Below are 17,953 nucleotides of genomic sequence, written 5' to 3'. Positions count from 1 at the left end.
AAAACAAAATGTCTAGGTGCACAGAAAACACAATACTGAAAATTCGTGTTCATTATTGCTTTTAATTATGAAATTATGTTTGTTGTTTTAAAACTACACTGACCATAGTTCCACGCGGCAAATACATGTTGGTGCCTCGTTCGTCTGGTGACGCCGTAGCCGTAGCCTGACAGTTCCATGGGAATAAAGGAAAAGAGGACTAATCTATGGGCTGTGTTACGGGGGAAGTGTTTCAATATCCTAGAATACGGTACTCTATCTGATAATAAGAAGAAAGGATAGACGAGGAACATGCATATGTTTTGCTGAGATAAGGAAATTAACAATTACACAAATAACTTTGAGCATATATTTGCTTGCTAGGTAGCTAACGTGCGTGAAGCTTGTCAGACAGACAGCAAGCCAGTTTGCACTATGAGCTCGCCAGTTCTTTAGCTCTGATAGCTAGCATGTTTGAGAGTCACACCCAGTATTGTGGGTCCCATTAATTGTTTTAGACTCCAAGGTAACATCACTGTTACCCAATGCGAAAGGACAGACACTGTTGTCTACCAGACGTGACTTATTTTTTCAGTTATATGTTGAAATTAGTGTGTAGCACTAGTGTGTAGCACTAGTAATTGTAAGTTACAGTAACGTTAGCCAGCTAGCGACATGCCACAGGCTATTTTGGTAGGAGGTAGATAACGTTAGCCAGCCAAATTGCTAGCTGTCGAGAGCAAGCGGCTAGAGTTTTGGCTTTAATCAGTCACAGTTATCTGTACACGTCTTGTGGGTTATTTTCCATTTGGATTGCTATCTAAGGTTTAACTAGTCACACAGTTTCTTTGTGATTGCGTTGTAATATGAGCGTCCCAATGTATACATTTGTTCTTCGCGATGATACCAGCAGCATCTATGCTGAAGTTTCTAAAATTCTCGTTGCCACTGGAAAATGGAAGAGACTGAAAAGGGATAATCCTCGATTCAATTTAATGCTCGGGGAACGAAACAGACTTCCATTCGGACGATTAGGTAAAGAGTCTTTTTTTTATATTGAAGGCTGTGTTATTGTATCTTATGAATGGGCTAGTAGTGCTCATCGTATGCAGCTGTGTTAAATACCCATCTATGATGGCAAGCAATCAGTTGCCAACTACGTTAACTCTTGTATTGTATCTGTCTCTGATTCTATCAGGGAGTTTTTGAGTTACATGTTTCTGTGTGTAGTGAATGAGACACTGTATCTGCTAACATCGTGCATGGGACAATAAAAAAAACTTCGTTTACTTGCAGTTTTTACTTAGGCTAGTAAGTAACATTTTTATCACTTAAGACTTATATTTTTGTAGGTTAGAACACATCACCTCTGCAGCCTACTCTCACATTAAAAGCACTACCCCACCCTGCCATCTCTCACGTGTCATTGTGTATTACCCAGCCAGTGCTGAATTTATAATGAGCGTATTTGACCAGTTATTTGGCTTTATGCCAGATGTTTTTTCTCAGACACAGGCAGGGCTGTTTGTTTGACCAGACACAAGAGGCTACATCATACCTCTTTGTTTTTGCATTCTCATTCAATTTGTGTGTTGTGCTCACCTGCTGCACATCTTTCTCATGAACCTCCCACAGGCCATGAACCGGGACTGACGCAGCTGGTGAATTATTACAGAGGAGCAGACAAGCTTTGTCGCAAAGCATCACTAGTTAAGTACGTATTGATAGCAAAGCTATATACATAATTGGAAAAATCTATTTTAAATCATTTTTTTAGTTTCTATTGGATACAACAATGATTCTCACTACACTACTTGATAGTTTCTCCATTCATTTAGCATCTATGGGTTGAGTAGTATGATTTATTATGTGTATTTTGGAGAATTTGATCAACTCGTGTTACTTTTGGCCTATATGCATGTTCTTATTGATATGCAGGTGAGCATGTGCATATTAGCCCTTAGGAAATGTACCCTACGTGTCAGAATTTGAGTCTGTTAGTCATGAGTCATGCGTCATGCTTTGCTTCCATTTACTTGTTGTAGGTTAATTAAGACCAGTCCAGAGCTGTCTGATTCCTCTACTTGGTTCCCGGAATCTTACATTATTTACCCCACCAATCTTAACACCCCTGTGGCCCCAGCCAAGAATGGCATTAGTCACATGAAGAGCAATCCCAAGACAGATGAAAGAGAGGTGTTCTTAGCATCGTACCACTGCAGAAAGGAAAGTGGAGAGGGATCAGTTTGGATTGCCAAATCATCTGCTGGAGCCAAAGGTGAGAAAACATTACTATACAAAGCTTGTAAACATGGCCTTACATGATGCACATTTCTATTCAAATAGCTTTGGTGGGAGTGAAATCAAAGGCAGTATTAACTTATTGATTTACATGCAGGGGCTGGAATTTTGATATCCCATGATGCAAACCAGTTGCTGGAGTACATTGATAATCAGGGACAAGTTCACATCATCCAGAAGTACCTAGAGAGACCTCTGCTACTGGAACCAGGGCATCGCAAATTTGACATCCGGTATGAAGGTCATCTGCAGTTTATGCAGCTTTTTTAAATGAATTCCCACAGATTTTCTTTTTCAATTTTTGGGTCATCATGAATTGCTGAAATATGACTTGCGCATGTAAACACTACATGAGTATTAAGGCTTAGGCTTGTGACTAATAGCTAATGTCATAATCCCATTGCGGAATCCATATTGGTATGTATGTGAAGGCAGCATGCCAAGTACCTCCTTACAGATTGTGTTTGCTATTCCCAGGAGCTGGGTGCTAGTGGACCACCAGTATAATATCTACCTGTATCGAGAAGGAGTGCTGAGGACGTCCTCTGAGCCTTACAAAAGTACAGACCTTGAGGACATGACCAGCCACCTCACCAACCACTGCATCCAGAAAGAGCATTCTCAGAATTATGGGCGTTATGAAGAGGGCAATGAGATGTTCTTTGACGAGTTTAGGCAGTACCTTCTCAACACTCACAATGTCACACTGGAAGCATCCATTTTACCTCAAATCAAACAGATCATCAGGTATCAATCATTTCCCCTGTGTGGTTGTTGGATATTTTTTAAAAAGATGATGATTGTGTTCTCTCATGTATTTTGATATTTCATGAATCTTACCACACAGGAGTTGTTTAACATGCATTGAGCCAGCCATCAGCACGAAGCACCTCTCCTACCAGAGCTTCCAGCTGTTTGGCTTTGACTTCATGGTGGATGAGGACTTCAAAGTTTGGCTCATCGAGATCAACGGCGCTCCAGCTTGCGCACAGTGAGTGCCTCTGTCTCTATTTGATTCTTATTAGTCGCATGAGGTCCAGAGTTATGTTCTAACCCGGTCTGTTTCAGCTAGCTCGTTTTACGTTTGCTTCAGAGATTCTCTGCTCGTTTAGTGTGGTGGATATTGTTGGAGTTGCTCCTAAGATCAGATCCAGCGGCCTTTTTCACATTACTCTCAAGTCTGAACATTGTTCCTGTTATAATATCGGTGTATCAGTCCATCTAAACGCTGCATGCCTTTTTTATACATGGATTTAATTTATATTGGATTTGCCTAAATAATCCTCTGCAACTCTAGCTGGAACTGCTACCTCCTGCTGTAAAATCTCAACACAAGGCCCAAAATGCTTTGATTGAGTTCCGCCAGTTATCTAAAATGAGCTTTATGCCCAGCACACAGTGTGTGAAGGTCTCCATGGATACATTGTTTGTTCCACCCATTTATTTACTTCATGCTGAGTTTTTTTTATTTTTTATAGACTTCAGTCCTGCATAGGAAATGATCAGACACTGCTCCTATTTCAAAGCAGAGGATTTTGTAACCTCTTGAGCTAATTTAAATCTGCTATTTCTGGACCCATTACAGTTCCCAAACCCAAATGTATTGAAAATTGTATTGTGTGCTTTTGCCATGGATTAGGTTTCTCCCAGGCCATTGCATAATGCATGCATCTATTTTAAGCAACTCAAGGCCATTGCGATGTCCGAGCCTATTATCTCATAAAAGCACTGTCATCTCTGTCTGTGGCAGGAAATTGTACCCAGAGCTTTGCCAAGGAATTGTGGATGTGGCCGTCTCCACCGTCTTCTCCCTGACCGTTGACCCCCTCTCCACCTCACCTCCGTTCTCCACGTCACCCTCCCTTACGTCAAACAACTGCTGCTCCTCTCCCAAACTACGAGCACCTCATCAAATCGGCCCTTTCATCAAGCTATAAGCACACACACTGCTTCCAGCCCTGCCCTTGGACAGTTCGCCTCCCCTGCGGTCCCACCCAATGCTACTTCCGATGTGGCCCCGAGTCGGCCTCTAGCTGGCTTCTGAGAGATGTACTCCCCCTGAAAAGGGTGCCCTCAGAGAGGAGTAGTGTGGGGTGGGTTACCCGCATCTGTAAAGAAGGGAAAAAAAGGCCACTGATGACGATTGGCCACTGATGAAGACGACATGAATGTGTGAAGAGTGGAATGGAAGGTGTGTGTCTTGAGATGGTGACAGGTGTGTGTAGGTCATTCAAAGAGGAGGATGATGGGTCTAGTGACCGGATAGTCCTGTCACACAGGGTTGTCTGGTCAGATCTTGCCGAGAGGAAGAGTATGATTGGATGAAAGGTAGCAAAGATAGAGGAAACTCTTGAGGATGTAGTGTTAATGAGGCAAAACGTAACGCATAGAGCCTTGTTGGAAGATAAGGGGAGAGGATCTCTTGAAGTTTCCAAGACTTCAGTGCCTTAAATGTTCATGGCCGTGTACCCTTAGCAAGTCTCTGTGACTAGAGTTTGTCTGGTGTTGCTTCTCTTATTGTTCCTATCATACATATCATGGAAGCTGAAAAAAATGCCTGTCCGTGCCTGTCACTCAGTGTACAGGCCTACTTCTTAACGGCATTAAGAACGGCATTCTGTATCTGTGTAATTAACAAAACGGAATTATGACCCACAGTGAGGCAAAAAAAGAAAGACCTTCCCAGAAAGGTTTTGGCTATATTCAGATGCTCTTAGTATTTTTCCCTCGTCCTGTTGGTCAGTAGGATAGAACATTTTTCAGGCATTTCAGTTGCTCCCTCATTGGTACACACTTGCTTATATGATAAGGCTAACAGCAAAGCTAACAATAGCTTATTAAAAAATCAAGTTAACGATGAAATGAAATATAAGTCTGTGTGAAAATTGTTGTAATGGTTCTGGCAACTAGTTGTTCCCTGATAACTTGACCGATAGAAATACCCTACAGAATATCAGTCAGATGCTACCAGGTCACATGGTCACACATATCCCCTAGCTGGAGATGTTCAAGGTGAAGCACAACCGATTTAGAATGTTTAGGAATGAATTAGATGAAGAGGATTCAAATCCCCCAAATTCTGCTTTGTGCAGGTATAGATTGAAAATTGCTGCCCTCCACCTGAAGAAATAATTTGTTAAGAAAATATCTTTCCATATTATTTTGTGTCTTACTGTAGTTGTTTGCAGTTAACGTGTCCATTTTGTATGTACAAACTGCATGTTGAAGTGTGTCAAAAAGAAAGTTGTGCATAGCCCAATGACTCTTTGTAGACAGGTCAAAAGTACCCTAATTTAAGATTAAGATTTGTGTTTCCTAATATACATATTTCTCTACAATAATCCCTCCCTTAGAAATACTGAGCAGATGTTTTTATTGTGTTTTAACAATATGTTAATCTTCATCCAGTCATTGGCTCCATTTATCAGTTTGTCACTAGGCAAACAGGAGAGACATAGAATTTAATGGTGCAAACATTTTGGACTGTCACTATTCAAGGTGCATAGCAAAAATGACCAAATTAAATTCTTGTCTCAGATATAGCTGATATTTTGCACTGTTTGTGTAACTTTTTAACATTATCAAGTCATTAAGGAATGCTTGATTTTTACAGTTGACCCTATATTTACTGCTCATGAAAAGCTAGGCTTTTGCATGCTTAAATATAGTTAAGCTGTATGGATTTTGCACGGAAACTGTAAAGGATAGCTCCATCTGCCGTATAAATGTGTTTCTTGCGTGTTTTAAAATAGTTTTTGTTTTGTTTGTATTACCCAAGTATTTGTTGCTAATTTTAAAATAGTATTACATGTTTTTGTTACATCAGCTTTTCACCATTTGCCTGCAGAATTTATGAAGGGATTTGTAATGTGTAAATTAGTCCTATAAAGGGGAACTTTAATTTATAAAGAAGACAGATGCACAATTTGGCAATATGCTGGAGGAAAAAAGGAAATTTTACTGTTTAAGATTAAGTTGGATCTCAGATCTGTACGCTCAGACAATTCATGGCTTCCATAGTTCTGTTTCATATGCCATTCGGGATTTTATCCTAATGTCATCAAAGTAGTGTTATCACAGTGTTACATAGGGGAAAAACCTTCCATCAAGGGAAAAGGGTGCCTTACTGAAAATAACTTCGTAGAAGTTCCACTGTTTAATTTATTAATCCTTTGCATTAACATGATGTTTCAACACTTTCAGTATGGTTATAGAATCCTTAAAATAAAAAGTGAACAGCTGTACAATCTTATGTAACACAAATTCTAACCCTCTGTTTGTCAACGACCCTCCAAGGCATTCCCTATTCCAAACCAAAGAGAATTACTGCTTGTATTTTGTAATACAGAACAAGTGTATTGTGTTTTGAAATGTTTCTGTGGTTTGTGGGAATGCATGTATCTGCTGTCTTAAAGCTTGTGTAGCAGGTGGACATGGGAGTCCAACGTCAACATCGACAGTGGTCCCAGGGTGCTTTCTCCTGTGACATCATCAAATCAGATCTTATCATGAAGTCTTGCTCTTACTGCTTTTATACATGAAATTCCACTGTTTAAATAAGACATCAACCAGCCACCCTGTGCTTGTGTGTTCAGTTCAATCCTTTGGTTGGTATATTTTTTGTTACCTATTTGTGCATGGAAACAGCATCTGTACTGGTAGTACAAATAAATACTATAGTAGTGGTTTTAGTGTCTTGTTTTATGGTGAGATGGATAACCATCAGTATTTTGTGTAATACAAATTTGAAAAGATAAAACCATATCATGGTGTGTTATGTGGTTACTGTTTTTATCTACAGATCCCCTACCCAACACCTCAACAAGTATGCAAATAAAATAAACAAAAAGAGACCATTTGCGGCAGAATTCATAGAAAAAGTGAAGAATTAAGAATATTATTTACATTTATTCATTTGGCGATAGAGTAGCATTAAAGCTATTACCATTTTTAGCATTTTAACAATATTATACTGCAAGAAATGTGAAAGTGACAGCAGGGAAAATATTACAAAAAATGTAGGTGGAGATGTAGGCCTACAGACTGATGAATTCTTGAGATGCATTCATGTGGGTAGAATGCGATGACCTCACGTTCTCCCTCTGGTGGACACAAGGAATAGTGATTGGCCCTGGAAGTGCCACGGTGGCCTTACGGCGTTCGTTAGCAGGATAGAACTAGTCCGTTTATCGTCCCTGAATGTGGAAAGTCATCGAGTTTAACGCTTTAGAAACAAGTGAAATATACGCCACTTATTTTTCTCTGAAGGTCACTATATGAAATCAACAATCTGGATCGCAGCGGCAACAACAGAAAGAAGATAGAGGAATTCTCTAAGTCTTCTCGTGAAAAATTGATTCAGTCTAAGAACAAAATGTTCTCCAAATTTACGTCTATTCTCCAACACGCAGTCGAGGCGGTAAGATTTATGTTTCCTTTTTAAGAATATAACGACTGGAAATAATCTGGGCAGCCTCGATGTAACTTGGCTAACAGCTGTAACGTTTGGTGGTGATGTGTGGCTAATTAGTTAGCTTGCAAGATAGCCCAAACAAATAGCCAACATTTCATGTTAACTGCCTTGGGGCAGTTATGGGTCGTAAATAAGTTTAAGTATAACACGTTAAAACTGGCCAATGCAGTCATATATACCTTATCCAAAGTATATTATGTTTGGAAGCAATATGCCTGTCCTGCTGGATGGCTAGTTAGCTGTACTGTCTTGCGCAATATCACTAGCTAACATTAGCTTGCTTGCTTTAGCTTTCATGTACCTAGCAATGTGCAGGCTACAGTCATTGCGAGTGTTTACCTAGCCTGTTGTGTTTTGATTGAGTAGCACTAGTTAAACTCACAAATAATTAAACAAGGACTGATAACCACAGACGCAACATATGTTGACTTTTTGTATCTACTTATCATGTAACTCGGTTTTTTATCATGTAGTTACATATAACCGAGTCTATAATTGTTTAAGTTTTCAGATTGGCGTATTTGTTGACATCCATCCTTCACGTAACCATAGCTAGGTTTTAGCTAGTCAGAGCTATAGCTTCATTTTCACAAAGAGTGCGATCCAAAACACCTCACTTAGCTGTGTCAGTGTCTATCACCGTATGTCTAGAAGCATGCAAGCGAGGTTCATCGTTAATTGTTTGTTACCTAATATTATAAAGGAGGTTGTGTAAGGATGACAGCAAGCGCTAGCTGAATGTTAGCCAGCGATGTGTTGCCTAGCCTAAATACTAGCTTAGCAGTGGTAGTGTCTCAAGTAGCACCCGAACCCACTTCCAGATGTTCCTTTGTTTTTCGTCTTTTCATCATTGTTCGAACTTAGCTTGTCACTGTAGAACTACTGTTAGGTATGCGTGTTAACGCTAAGACAGTCTGACACTTTTAAGACTGAAAAGTGTCAGACTGATTTAACAATAAGATAGAAGGCTGTGATATTTTGCAGATCTTGATTGAGTGTGTTTAAGTTTGTCTGCGTGTTGATGATTTGGTGCTGCTGAGGAACTGGAGTTGATAAACATTTGTTTCCTTGCAGCTTGCACCATCACTGCCCTTACAGGAGGATTTTGTCTATCATTGGAAGGCAATTACTCACTACTACATAGAGACTTCAGGTAACAAGGAACATTAAGTTGTAGGCTCCTACCATGAGTGGTTACCAAGTTAAAAATATTATTAATGTTAATAAGACATTAAACCTGTTTTGTTGAAAGTATTGCTGGTCAGTGGTCCATGTATAATAACATGATTTGCAGGTACTTTTGTGATGTTTACATGCAAAGTGCTTGTGTGCTGTGAACTTTGAGTGGTGTATTAGGTATGGTCTAAGTCGGGAAGTTGAGAAAGAATGTGGTGGAAAGACCAATTTGTCAGTCTCCACTGTGCTCTGTACAGCGTTATTCAAGTAGTCACTCTAAAGCCACATAGATTACTACCGAAAATAATCTTAGTGGTTTTCTTAATGTTTACAGATGACAAAGCTCCAGTTACGGACACCAACATCCCCTCTCACCTGGAACAGATGCTGGACATTCTGATCCAGGAGGAAGGGGAACATGACTCTGGAGAGACGGGGCCTTGCATGGAGTATCTCCTCCACCACAAAATCCTTGAGACCCTCTACACACTGGGCAAGGCTGATGTGAGAGTCTGTTTTGCTGTGTTTTTATGTTTAAGGCAGTCCTTGTATGGCTATTGTGAAAACCAAATTTCTGTATTGTTACCACTGTTTGCACTGTTTGTACTACATACCATTGACTGATTAGGGCTTGCATTGTTTCCTCCAGTGCCCTCCAGGAATGAAGCAGCAGGTGCTGAGCTTCTACACCAAACTGCTGGGCAGGATCCGACAGCCCCTCCTGCCCCACATTAACGTGCACAGGCCTGTGCAGGTAGGGAGAGTGAAGCGCACACTCACATAGTGTACTCCGTAAATGGGTCAGCATGACTTGTCTTTTTCTGACATTAGTGCTCGTTTCAAAGTGACTTACTTTTTTTCTCCTACTCTCTCTCGTAGAAACTCATACGGCTATGTGGGGAGATATTAGCTGCACCTACTGAAAATGAAGAGATCCAGTTTCTTTGTATTGTCTGTGCAAAACTCAAACAGGACCCCTACCTGGTGAACTTTTTCCTGGAGGTATAGTTGTTTGTAGTGCTTCCTTGAGTTTGTATTGGTTTGCAGTGCAGCTTTAGGAAGAGTTTTGTTTCAACAGTACATCCTGTGCTGTTGAATGTGTATCTGCATTGCAGTGATGTGTTTGAGGACTTTGAACTCTAGATATCTCCTGCTGAATTGTTCTTACCAAAGTGCATTTGTGCTGACAGAATAAGGTCAAACGTGGAGACACGAAAGAGCCAGTGGCAGAGGGGGTGAGGGATGATCCGTCAGCCCCAGATACAGGCCAAACGCCCCCTGGTGCAACATCACCCAGCAGTCCAGAGCAGTCTGCAGCAACGCCAAGCAACTCTACCCCCAATAACAATAATTACAACCTGGTCAGCTCCCTACTCAACCTGACAAAGAGTCCGGTTAGTACTCCTCGTCTGCTCTGATACTAGAGACAATCGTTAAGTTAATGGCATAGTCACAGTTTGACTGCTTTCCATTTTCACCAAGCTCTTATCAGTTTAAATAGCCTAATTACATACATACCTATTATTGCATGTGTAACTATCATGTGGTAGGTTTAATCATTCTCAGTTTTGATTTTTATTTTATAGATTGATGTTATCATAATGACACATTATAGAAGTAATACACACCTCATTCCCAAGTGGATGGTTCATGTTGTCCTTATTTGTTGTTTGTGACAAAGTGCTGTACATGCACAGTCCTATTATTTCTCCAGACAATCTAATTTGACCCCAGTTTATATCGGTAGAATTTGTGAGTTTATTTGTCCTGCATGGTTGTCCAACAGGACGGTCGGATTGTGGTGAAGGCCTGTGAGGGCCTCATGCTGCTGGTCAGCTTGCCGGAGCCGGCCGCAACCAAATGCCTGACCGAGAGCACAGAGCTCTGTGAGCTGCTGACTAGTCGGCTTGGCACTTTCTACCAGGCGCTGCCTCAATCCATGGACCCACTGGATATTGAGACGGTCGAGTCTGTCAACTGGGGGTAAGAGCTACGTTCAACTTTTGATCTTTTGGGCCCTGGGCGTGGCGCAACAGGCTGGGGCACCTGCAACGTACACCGGCGACCCGGGTTCGATTCCCGCCCCTGGTCCTTTCCGGATCCCACCCCGATTCTCTCTCCCACTCACTTCCTGTCATTCTCCACTATCCTATCTGATTAAAGGCATAAAAGGCCAAAAAAAAAAAAAACTTTTGATCTTTTGAGTTTGGCTGACTGACTGATTTATTTATTTGCCATGTGTTTGACTGATTTGTTCCACATGTTCTCCTGGTAGGTTGGATGTTTATAACCTGAAGGAGGATGCTGCTATCTTTGCTGGCAAACGTGCGCTCATCTCTTTTCTCTCTTGGCTGGACTTCTGTGACCAGCTCATCAAAGAGGCCCAAAAGGTAATGTATTCATCACTTCACCCAATGCTGTCAAATGAACAAAAATAACTTATAAAAAAAAATATTCTTGAAGAACATGCATAGTCACACTTCCTTTTATTCTGTCTGACAGTCTGCTGCGACTGTTTTAGCCAGAGCGGTGAGAGACAGATTTTTTGTGTCCATAATGGAGCCACAGCTTATGCAAACGTAAGTCCCCATAATGAGAATGCACCACTTTGTTTGTTTTGCTCTCTTGTTGTTTTTTGTCTTAAGCCACTGATGCCATTTAAAGGTGCTCTAAGTGATGCCACACGTTTTTTAGGCTAAAACATTTTATGTCACTTACTGCAAACAGCACCTAACCAACCGCTAGCTGTCTGTGTCCTGAATACACTGTAAAAAAACGCCATCTCTGTGGACAGCCCAGGCTCCAAAAACAACCAGGGCAAACCTAGCCCATAAAAAACATAACAAACTGTTCCAGCAAATCACAGACGAGATGCGCGTTTAGGAGAGTTCCAATTGCACGGGAGCAGCAAAGGAGGGAGGGGGAGGAAGTAGCGAGCTAGCTCTCTGTTTTGTTTGAATGTCAACAGAAGTGACGTTACCCAGCATCGCTTGGAGCACCTTTAATCCTACCTTAACCACAATGCAGTGCTCCTCTCCGGACTCTGACCCATGGTGTTTGCTCTAACCCTGTCTCAGGGGGAGGAAGTAGTTCGAGCTAGCTCTCTGTTTTGTTTGAAAGTCAACAGAAGTGATGTTACCCAGCATCGCTTAGAGCATCTTTAATCCTCCCTTAACCACAATGCAGTGCTCCTCTCCGGACTCTGACCCGTGGTGTTTGCTCTAACCCTGTCTCTCTGGCCCACAGATCCGAGGTGGGCATCCTGACCTCCACCGCCCTGCTCAGCAGGATCATCCGGCAGGTGACCTCCGAGGCCCTGCTCCAGGAGACCGCCTTCTTCATCCTAGGCGAGGACACGGAGCCGGAGACCCCAGCGGGAATCTCCCAGGTCCCCCTGAGGCACAGACTCATTGAGCACTGCGACCACCTGTCAGATGAGGTTTGTGATCCAGCCACCACACCCCATAGATTACAGAGTGCCACATGTGAGCGGCTCTCCTTCAATGAGAAGTCCTTCACCAAAAACAACCCACCTCATTCCTCCCACGGTTGTTCTGTGTGTCTGTGTGTCTGTGTGTGTGTGTGTGTGACCACTGTTGCCGTTGTGACTTGCAGATTAGCATCATGACCCTGCGGCTGTTCGAGCAACTGCTGCAGAAGCCCAGCCAGCACATCCTGCTGAACCTGGTGCTTCGCAGCCTGGAGGAGCGGAACTACGCCGAGCTCAAGCCCCAGGAGGAGCGTGAGCCGCTGGAGAATGGACAGCCGCATGACTCTGTGTAAGACCGCCAGCTCCAGAGTTTAGCCTTTATCTTCACATTTAGCACTTTAACAGATCAGCTTGAAATCCTTCACCTGTCAATAAGTTGTTGGCTTGTTTAATTTGTCTCATACATTGATGATGAATTCCAAAGTATAATAATGGCAAACAACATAATATGGTATGGCATTGATTATTGCTGAGAATGACAAGAGTATTCCAATGAAAACTCATACAATGTAGTGAAAAAGACATTCTTCCACCCCTAAAGGCCTATTCACACCAAGAACGATAACTATAACCATAACGATAAAAGCGTTCACACTGAACAACGATAAACAAAGTCTCTCCTTGTGTTAATGAATGTGACGGTTAAAATTCGATGGGTTCTGATTGGCTGAAGCTTTTTATCGTTCTGAAAATCGCTCTGAAAGTGATCCCCAAGTGATTCATGTCGTTATTGTTATAGTTTATGTGTGAACGTCGTCATTCATATTAACAAGAACAATATTTATTTATAGCTATCGTTATCGTTCTTGGTGTGAATGGGCCTTAAGAATTACACAGCTGCAGTTATCAGTAATGTGTACATTTTCCTCTCTGCTGTTATCAGTAATGTGTACATTTTCCTCTCTGCAGTGATCTCGAGGAAGACCCACTGTTCTCAGATCTCTCACCAGATAACAGACTCTCCAGTCCTGATTGGCTAAGCTGCTCACCACCTCAGCATTCTGAGCATGTAAAGCCCGATGGGAAGACTGAGGTGCACAAGATAGTAAACAGGTAGAACATCTTTTTTTTTTTTTACCCGGCTGGTTCAGTTTGGAATGGCTTGTTAGTTGAAATTGTTACATGACACTTCACACTGATTTGTGTCTTCCTGCTGTAGTTTTCTCTGTTTGGTCCCGGATGAGGCCAAATCCTCCAATCAGGTAGAAGGCACTGGCTATGACACCTACCTGAGGGACGCACACAGACAGGTGAGTCCCTGAGTCCTTTGTTAATTATCCCTTAATTATCTTTCTGCCTGTCTGTCTGCGGTGAATTTGATCCAGTTGGTTCTGTGTCTAACTGGCCTGTTGTCCACAGTTCCGGGACTACTGTGGGGTATGCCAGCGCTGGGACTGGAGAGGACACCCCAAGCCCTTTGAGAAGTGCAACCTGGACAGCCCCTTCTTTGAGGGGCACTTCCTCAAGGTCCTCTTTGACAGGATGGGTCGTATCTTAGACCAGGTGCTGAATTTCATTTTGGTGACATAATTATGACGTGACCTATAAAACAGATATTTCTTAAACTATGTGCAGGGAATTTGAGATCCATATCTGTTCTTGGCCCAGGAATCTCTCAAATGACCCCCTACAACTGCTGCTCAGTGTTTGATGGTCATGTCATGGATGTCAGAAACATCTTAAATGCCTCACTAATGTCTATCTGGGATCTCTCTGCCCTCTCCAGCCGTACGACGTGAACCTGCAGGTGACGTCGGTTCTGTCTAAGCTGGCTCTACTGCCCCACCCACACCTGCACGAGTACCTGCTGGACCCATACATCAACCTGGCCCCCGGCTGCAGGTCCCTCTTCGCCGTCGTCGTCAGGGTGCGTCAGTGCTCAGAGCACACCCCTCCACTGAACCATATCTTTAGAGTCTGCTCATGCTCCAAATGCCTTTGAGTGAGACAGAGTGGCTAAACTTGTAGTGCCACCTTAAGGCAGAGTTTTGTCTCATGTGAAGTGGTTAGAATGCAGGTAATTGACATTTGATATAATCTGAGTGATTAACATGGCTGTCTTCATCAGGTGGTTGGGGACCTTATGCTGCGAATTCACCGCATCCCAGATTTCACGCCCAAGCTCTTACTGGTCAGGAAGAGATTACTGGGAATGGAACCTGAGGGATTGGCGTAAGTCTCAGTCTGTGTAGATGTAGAGAATATCCATGCTCTCCTATACTTTCAGTTGCATGCGTTAACTATAGGTACTTGTAAAATTAACCAAACATGTTGTGGTAACTAGATGTGATACAACTACAGTAAGAACGGTAACATCAGTATAAGTGAAATACATGTGCTTCTTTGTGTCTCCCTAGCATTGATCATGTGACTCTGCTAGAGGGGGTCATCGTGCTGGAGGAGTTCTGCAAGGAGCTGGCCGCCATCGCTTTTGTCAAGTTCCACGCGTCTGCCTCCACCTCGCCGTAACCCTGCCCAGGAGCAGGAGTGGCGCACGGGCACAGGGTCGGGGCGCCGGGGGGGGATACGAACACTGGACTCCAGTCAAACCTCTCGGAGGACAAAAACACAGGCCACCATCGGACACCACCTGTCCATAGACACCCATTGGACAGCACCTGTCCACAGACACCCATAAGACACCACCTGTCCACACTCATCAACCCCTGGCCGGACCCCATCTCCACTCCCCCAGCTGGGAGAGGAGAGCTACTGAAGCGACATAATGCAGCACAATGCAACTGTCCTGAGGTCCTCTGCACCAGGAGGTAAATGGTATTGGACCGTGGAATGGTGCAGAACCCAGAGTACTGTAGCTCTCTCTCTCTCTCTCTCTTTTAGCTCATTCATTACTCTAACCGTATGGTGTTCCTCAATAGTTGTTTATGCATATGCTATTTAAGTTCTGTTCTGTTCTCTGCACCTACATCTGTGACGTTAATGAATGAGTTTTCAGTGTGACTGTGGCAGACGCAGGCATGGTTGTAAGAGTTATGCAGTTGCTGGCACAGTTCCAGACAACCAAGGAACTTCCTGGTTTTGTTTACCATACCTATTAAGATACAAAAATATATTACTGAACAAATTAATATATTCATCAGGAAACAAAATACATTCAGCTGATTAGAAAGAAAAACAAGCCAAATAGAGGGGTTTGTGATTTTAATTAATGGTGAAGAGTTTTGGAAGACTTTTTATTGATGCTTTAGTAACTGAAACAGGCTTCTCTTTAGTACAATATCACACCAATTCAGCATTGTCCATATTTTAAGACTGTTGTGTTGTCAGACTCAAGGCTCTGAACTGTGCACAGGCTGCCTAGATTTGCAGGATTTAGAGGACTCTCAGACATCTGACAGTGTTTTTAAACCATTTTATGGTTATTCCTTTACTCTGCTGCGTACATATTTATGTTGTGGATGTGTGTGTGTGTGTGTGTCTGTGTGTGTGTGCGCGCCTTCAGCTTGCTATTTTTATAGCTCCATTGCAACTTTTTGTTTTCAAACACAGTTTATTTATAAGGTCTCAATAGACTGGAGTGGATGATTTTATGGAACTCACCAATGCAGTACTAAAATCATAGACGTACTCCATTGGACGTTGTCACACTGATTATGGAATTCAGGCTAGCGCTTGGTCCCCTAGGAGTCCACACGTCTGTTCATAACATGTGGAACTACAACAGATAATGAAAGTGACTTGAACCCAGATGTTATCACTGTGCACCAAAGGGGAAGTTTGCTGAGGCCTTTAGCGTAGTAAAAAATGTCTGTACGCATCTCGTCTTTGACGAGGTGTGAGAGAAATGACAGACCTAGTCACACCCCTGACCAGTCCCTTTTTTGAATGTGAGTTTTTGCACATGCTATTGGCTCCTGTTAGTTTGCCCGACCACCCCAGCAAGTTCACTGGCACCAGCACGGGGATGTGGGGCACTGAAGAATGGCAGGATGGCGTGTCAGTGTCTCCGCCTGCTGGAGGACCTGATGGGAATGTGTCAAGCAGCAACCCTCTTCCTCTGGGTAATGATTTTAAGAGCAATAGATTTGAACCCTTCTGTCGACCTTTTAACGTGTTAATTCTGCTCTTAGATTAGGCATGAAACCAGAGGTAGGTGAAACATCAAGCATTATGAAGACTTTATATTCACTTCTGTGCCCCACAGTAAATTGGACTTTAGTTGATTGCTTCGATATCTGTTGTGAGGAGAAGGTGTGGACATAAGTGTGTATGAGAGTGTGTGTGCTAGTAAGTGAGCAACTCTGTAAGCATGGTCAGTGCTTAGTTACACTGGGTTGGAGACTCAGTCTTAAGGTCAGGTATTATATTAAGGCTTAAGTAAGCTTTGTTTTTTATGTTTTGTCTCTCTTGCTACCATGTGTCCTGCCTTATAACGTAACTGAGCACATCATGCTTGCATGTAAAGGCTAAAGAAATTGCACATTGTCATTCTGTTCATATTTTTAAAAATGTATAGTACTTTAGGTTTAATTGTATTTTCTTCATGAACCAAAAAGATGTACCATTTAAAGAGTGGCTGTCTGTTTTTGTGAGAAAAAAAAAACATCTTTTTTATTGATCATGCACATTTTATACCAATGGACTTCTCAGAGCATTCTTGACTTCTGTATATATATGTACAGTAGAAGTTGTGCTGTCTGGTGTAAATGCATGCACATCCACTTTTGGGTGAGTTTAGGTAAACAAAGCAGCACCTCTCCATCCATTAAAATACTGACATCTGCACTTTGTTTCTGAATGGCCACTGATGAGGAAATTACCAATGCCTTACTTCATATGCAGCGGAGCAGTGGAGTCTTAGAAGATCTTTTCAATGGAGACTGAGTTCTACAGAGAGTTTTACCCACATTCAATTTGATGTTCTATCCTGAAATTAGTTATGATTGATTTGTTAAGGACTTGGATGTCCTTTTCCCCTTCATGTCAGCTTTGACCAGCCACTGTAAAACCTTGGAGATCTGGTTGGCAGTACACATAATGTTGACTTTTTGCCAGCTCTCCTTGATAGAGGACCTGTTTGTCTTCTTTTGGGTATCACTGCCATATTTGTCCTAATTTAAATAATGTATTTTTGTGTTGATAGCAAATAGATTGCATGTTCAACTCTTTTTACCTCCCAAATGTAGCAGGTTGTTGCTGTAAGTCCATCTCGGGCAGACATCAGTGGATCTGAAGAGAGGGAATGCCAGACGTTCTCATTGCATAAGAAACACTGACTTTGCACCTTGTCTGCTGATATTTAATACACCTGTGAAATTAAGATCACCCTCCACTTTTGTGTATGTCCGCGAACATAAAAGAAAAATGGCTTTCTTAATCAGTTACCGTCCCATTAAAAAGACTGCTTTCTTCAAGGATTGGTGATTGATGTCTTATTTTATTGCAGGGAGGCAAACAGTGCACTTTTCATGCTTTTTTCCCAAATAGGATGGATTCATATATTGGGTATTTTATACTGTACTGTACATAGATGGGGTATGTAACATTGGTTGGGCTGAAAATTACCCAAGGGC

The 17,953-nt window shown here is 42.2% G+C and overlaps 2 protein-coding genes across 2 annotated transcripts; both read left to right on the top strand.

The window, feature by feature from the left end:
- Nucleotides 1-160: 160 nt before the first annotated feature.
- Nucleotides 161-6,968, top strand: ttl (tubulin tyrosine ligase). Its single transcript, XM_042066116.1, has 7 exons — nt 161-1,014; nt 1,615-1,693; nt 2,025-2,257; nt 2,378-2,513; nt 2,758-3,027; nt 3,128-3,271; nt 4,031-6,968. Exons 1-7 carry the CDS (start codon nt 846-848, stop codon nt 4,215-4,217), a joined length of 1,218 nt encoding a protein of 405 aa, XP_041922050.1. The 5' UTR covers nt 161-845; the 3' UTR covers nt 4,218-6,968.
- A 417-nt stretch (nt 6,969-7,385) lies between these two features.
- On the top strand, nt 7,386-17,794 carry fhip2a (FHF complex subunit HOOK interacting protein 2). The gene is made up of 17 exons (XM_042065445.1): nt 7,386-7,699; nt 8,828-8,906; nt 9,264-9,433; nt 9,579-9,683; nt 9,809-9,931; nt 10,120-10,323; nt 10,716-10,912; nt 11,205-11,319; nt 11,432-11,508; nt 12,176-12,368; nt 12,545-12,708; nt 13,329-13,472; nt 13,579-13,669; nt 13,779-13,922; nt 14,146-14,286; nt 14,488-14,591; nt 14,777-17,794. The coding sequence occupies exons 1-17, from the start codon at nt 7,655-7,657 to the stop codon at nt 14,886-14,888; spliced, it is 2,208 nt and encodes a 735-aa protein (XP_041921379.1). The 5' UTR covers nt 7,386-7,654; the 3' UTR covers nt 14,889-17,794.
- The last annotated feature ends 159 nt before the right edge of the window (nt 17,795-17,953 follow it).

This window comes from Alosa sapidissima, chromosome 16 (assembly GCF_018492685.1).
Source record: "Alosa sapidissima isolate fAloSap1 chromosome 16, fAloSap1.pri, whole genome shotgun sequence".
In the NCBI taxonomy this organism is placed as follows: Eukaryota; Metazoa; Chordata; class Actinopteri; order Clupeiformes; family Clupeidae; genus Alosa; species Alosa sapidissima.
Note: the sequence above shows the minus strand (reverse complement) of the source record. Positions and strands in the feature narration are given on the sequence as shown.

Excerpts from the sequence above, each read along its gene's own strand:
- fhip2a (XM_042065445.1), top strand. The coding sequence starts at position 7,655 with ATGTTCTCCAAATTTACGTCTATTCTCCAACACGCAGTCGAGGCG. Across the intron at positions 10,913-11,204 it reads GTCGAGTCTGTCAACTGGGG|GTTGGATGTTTATAACCTGA; the intron begins GTAAGAGCTACG and ends TTCTCCTGGTAG. Across the intron at positions 13,923-14,145 it reads TGGGTCGTATCTTAGACCAG|CCGTACGACGTGAACCTGCA; the intron begins GTGCTGAATTTC and ends TGCCCTCTCCAG.
- ttl (XM_042066116.1), top strand. The coding sequence starts at position 846 with ATGAGCGTCCCAATGTATACATTTGTTCTTCGCGATGATACCAGCAGC. Across the intron at positions 3,028-3,127 it reads CAAATCAAACAGATCATCAG|GAGTTGTTTAACATGCATTG; the intron begins GTATCAATCATT and ends CTTACCACACAG. Across the intron at positions 3,272-4,030 it reads GGCGCTCCAGCTTGCGCACA|GAAATTGTACCCAGAGCTTT; the intron begins GTGAGTGCCTCT and ends TGTCTGTGGCAG.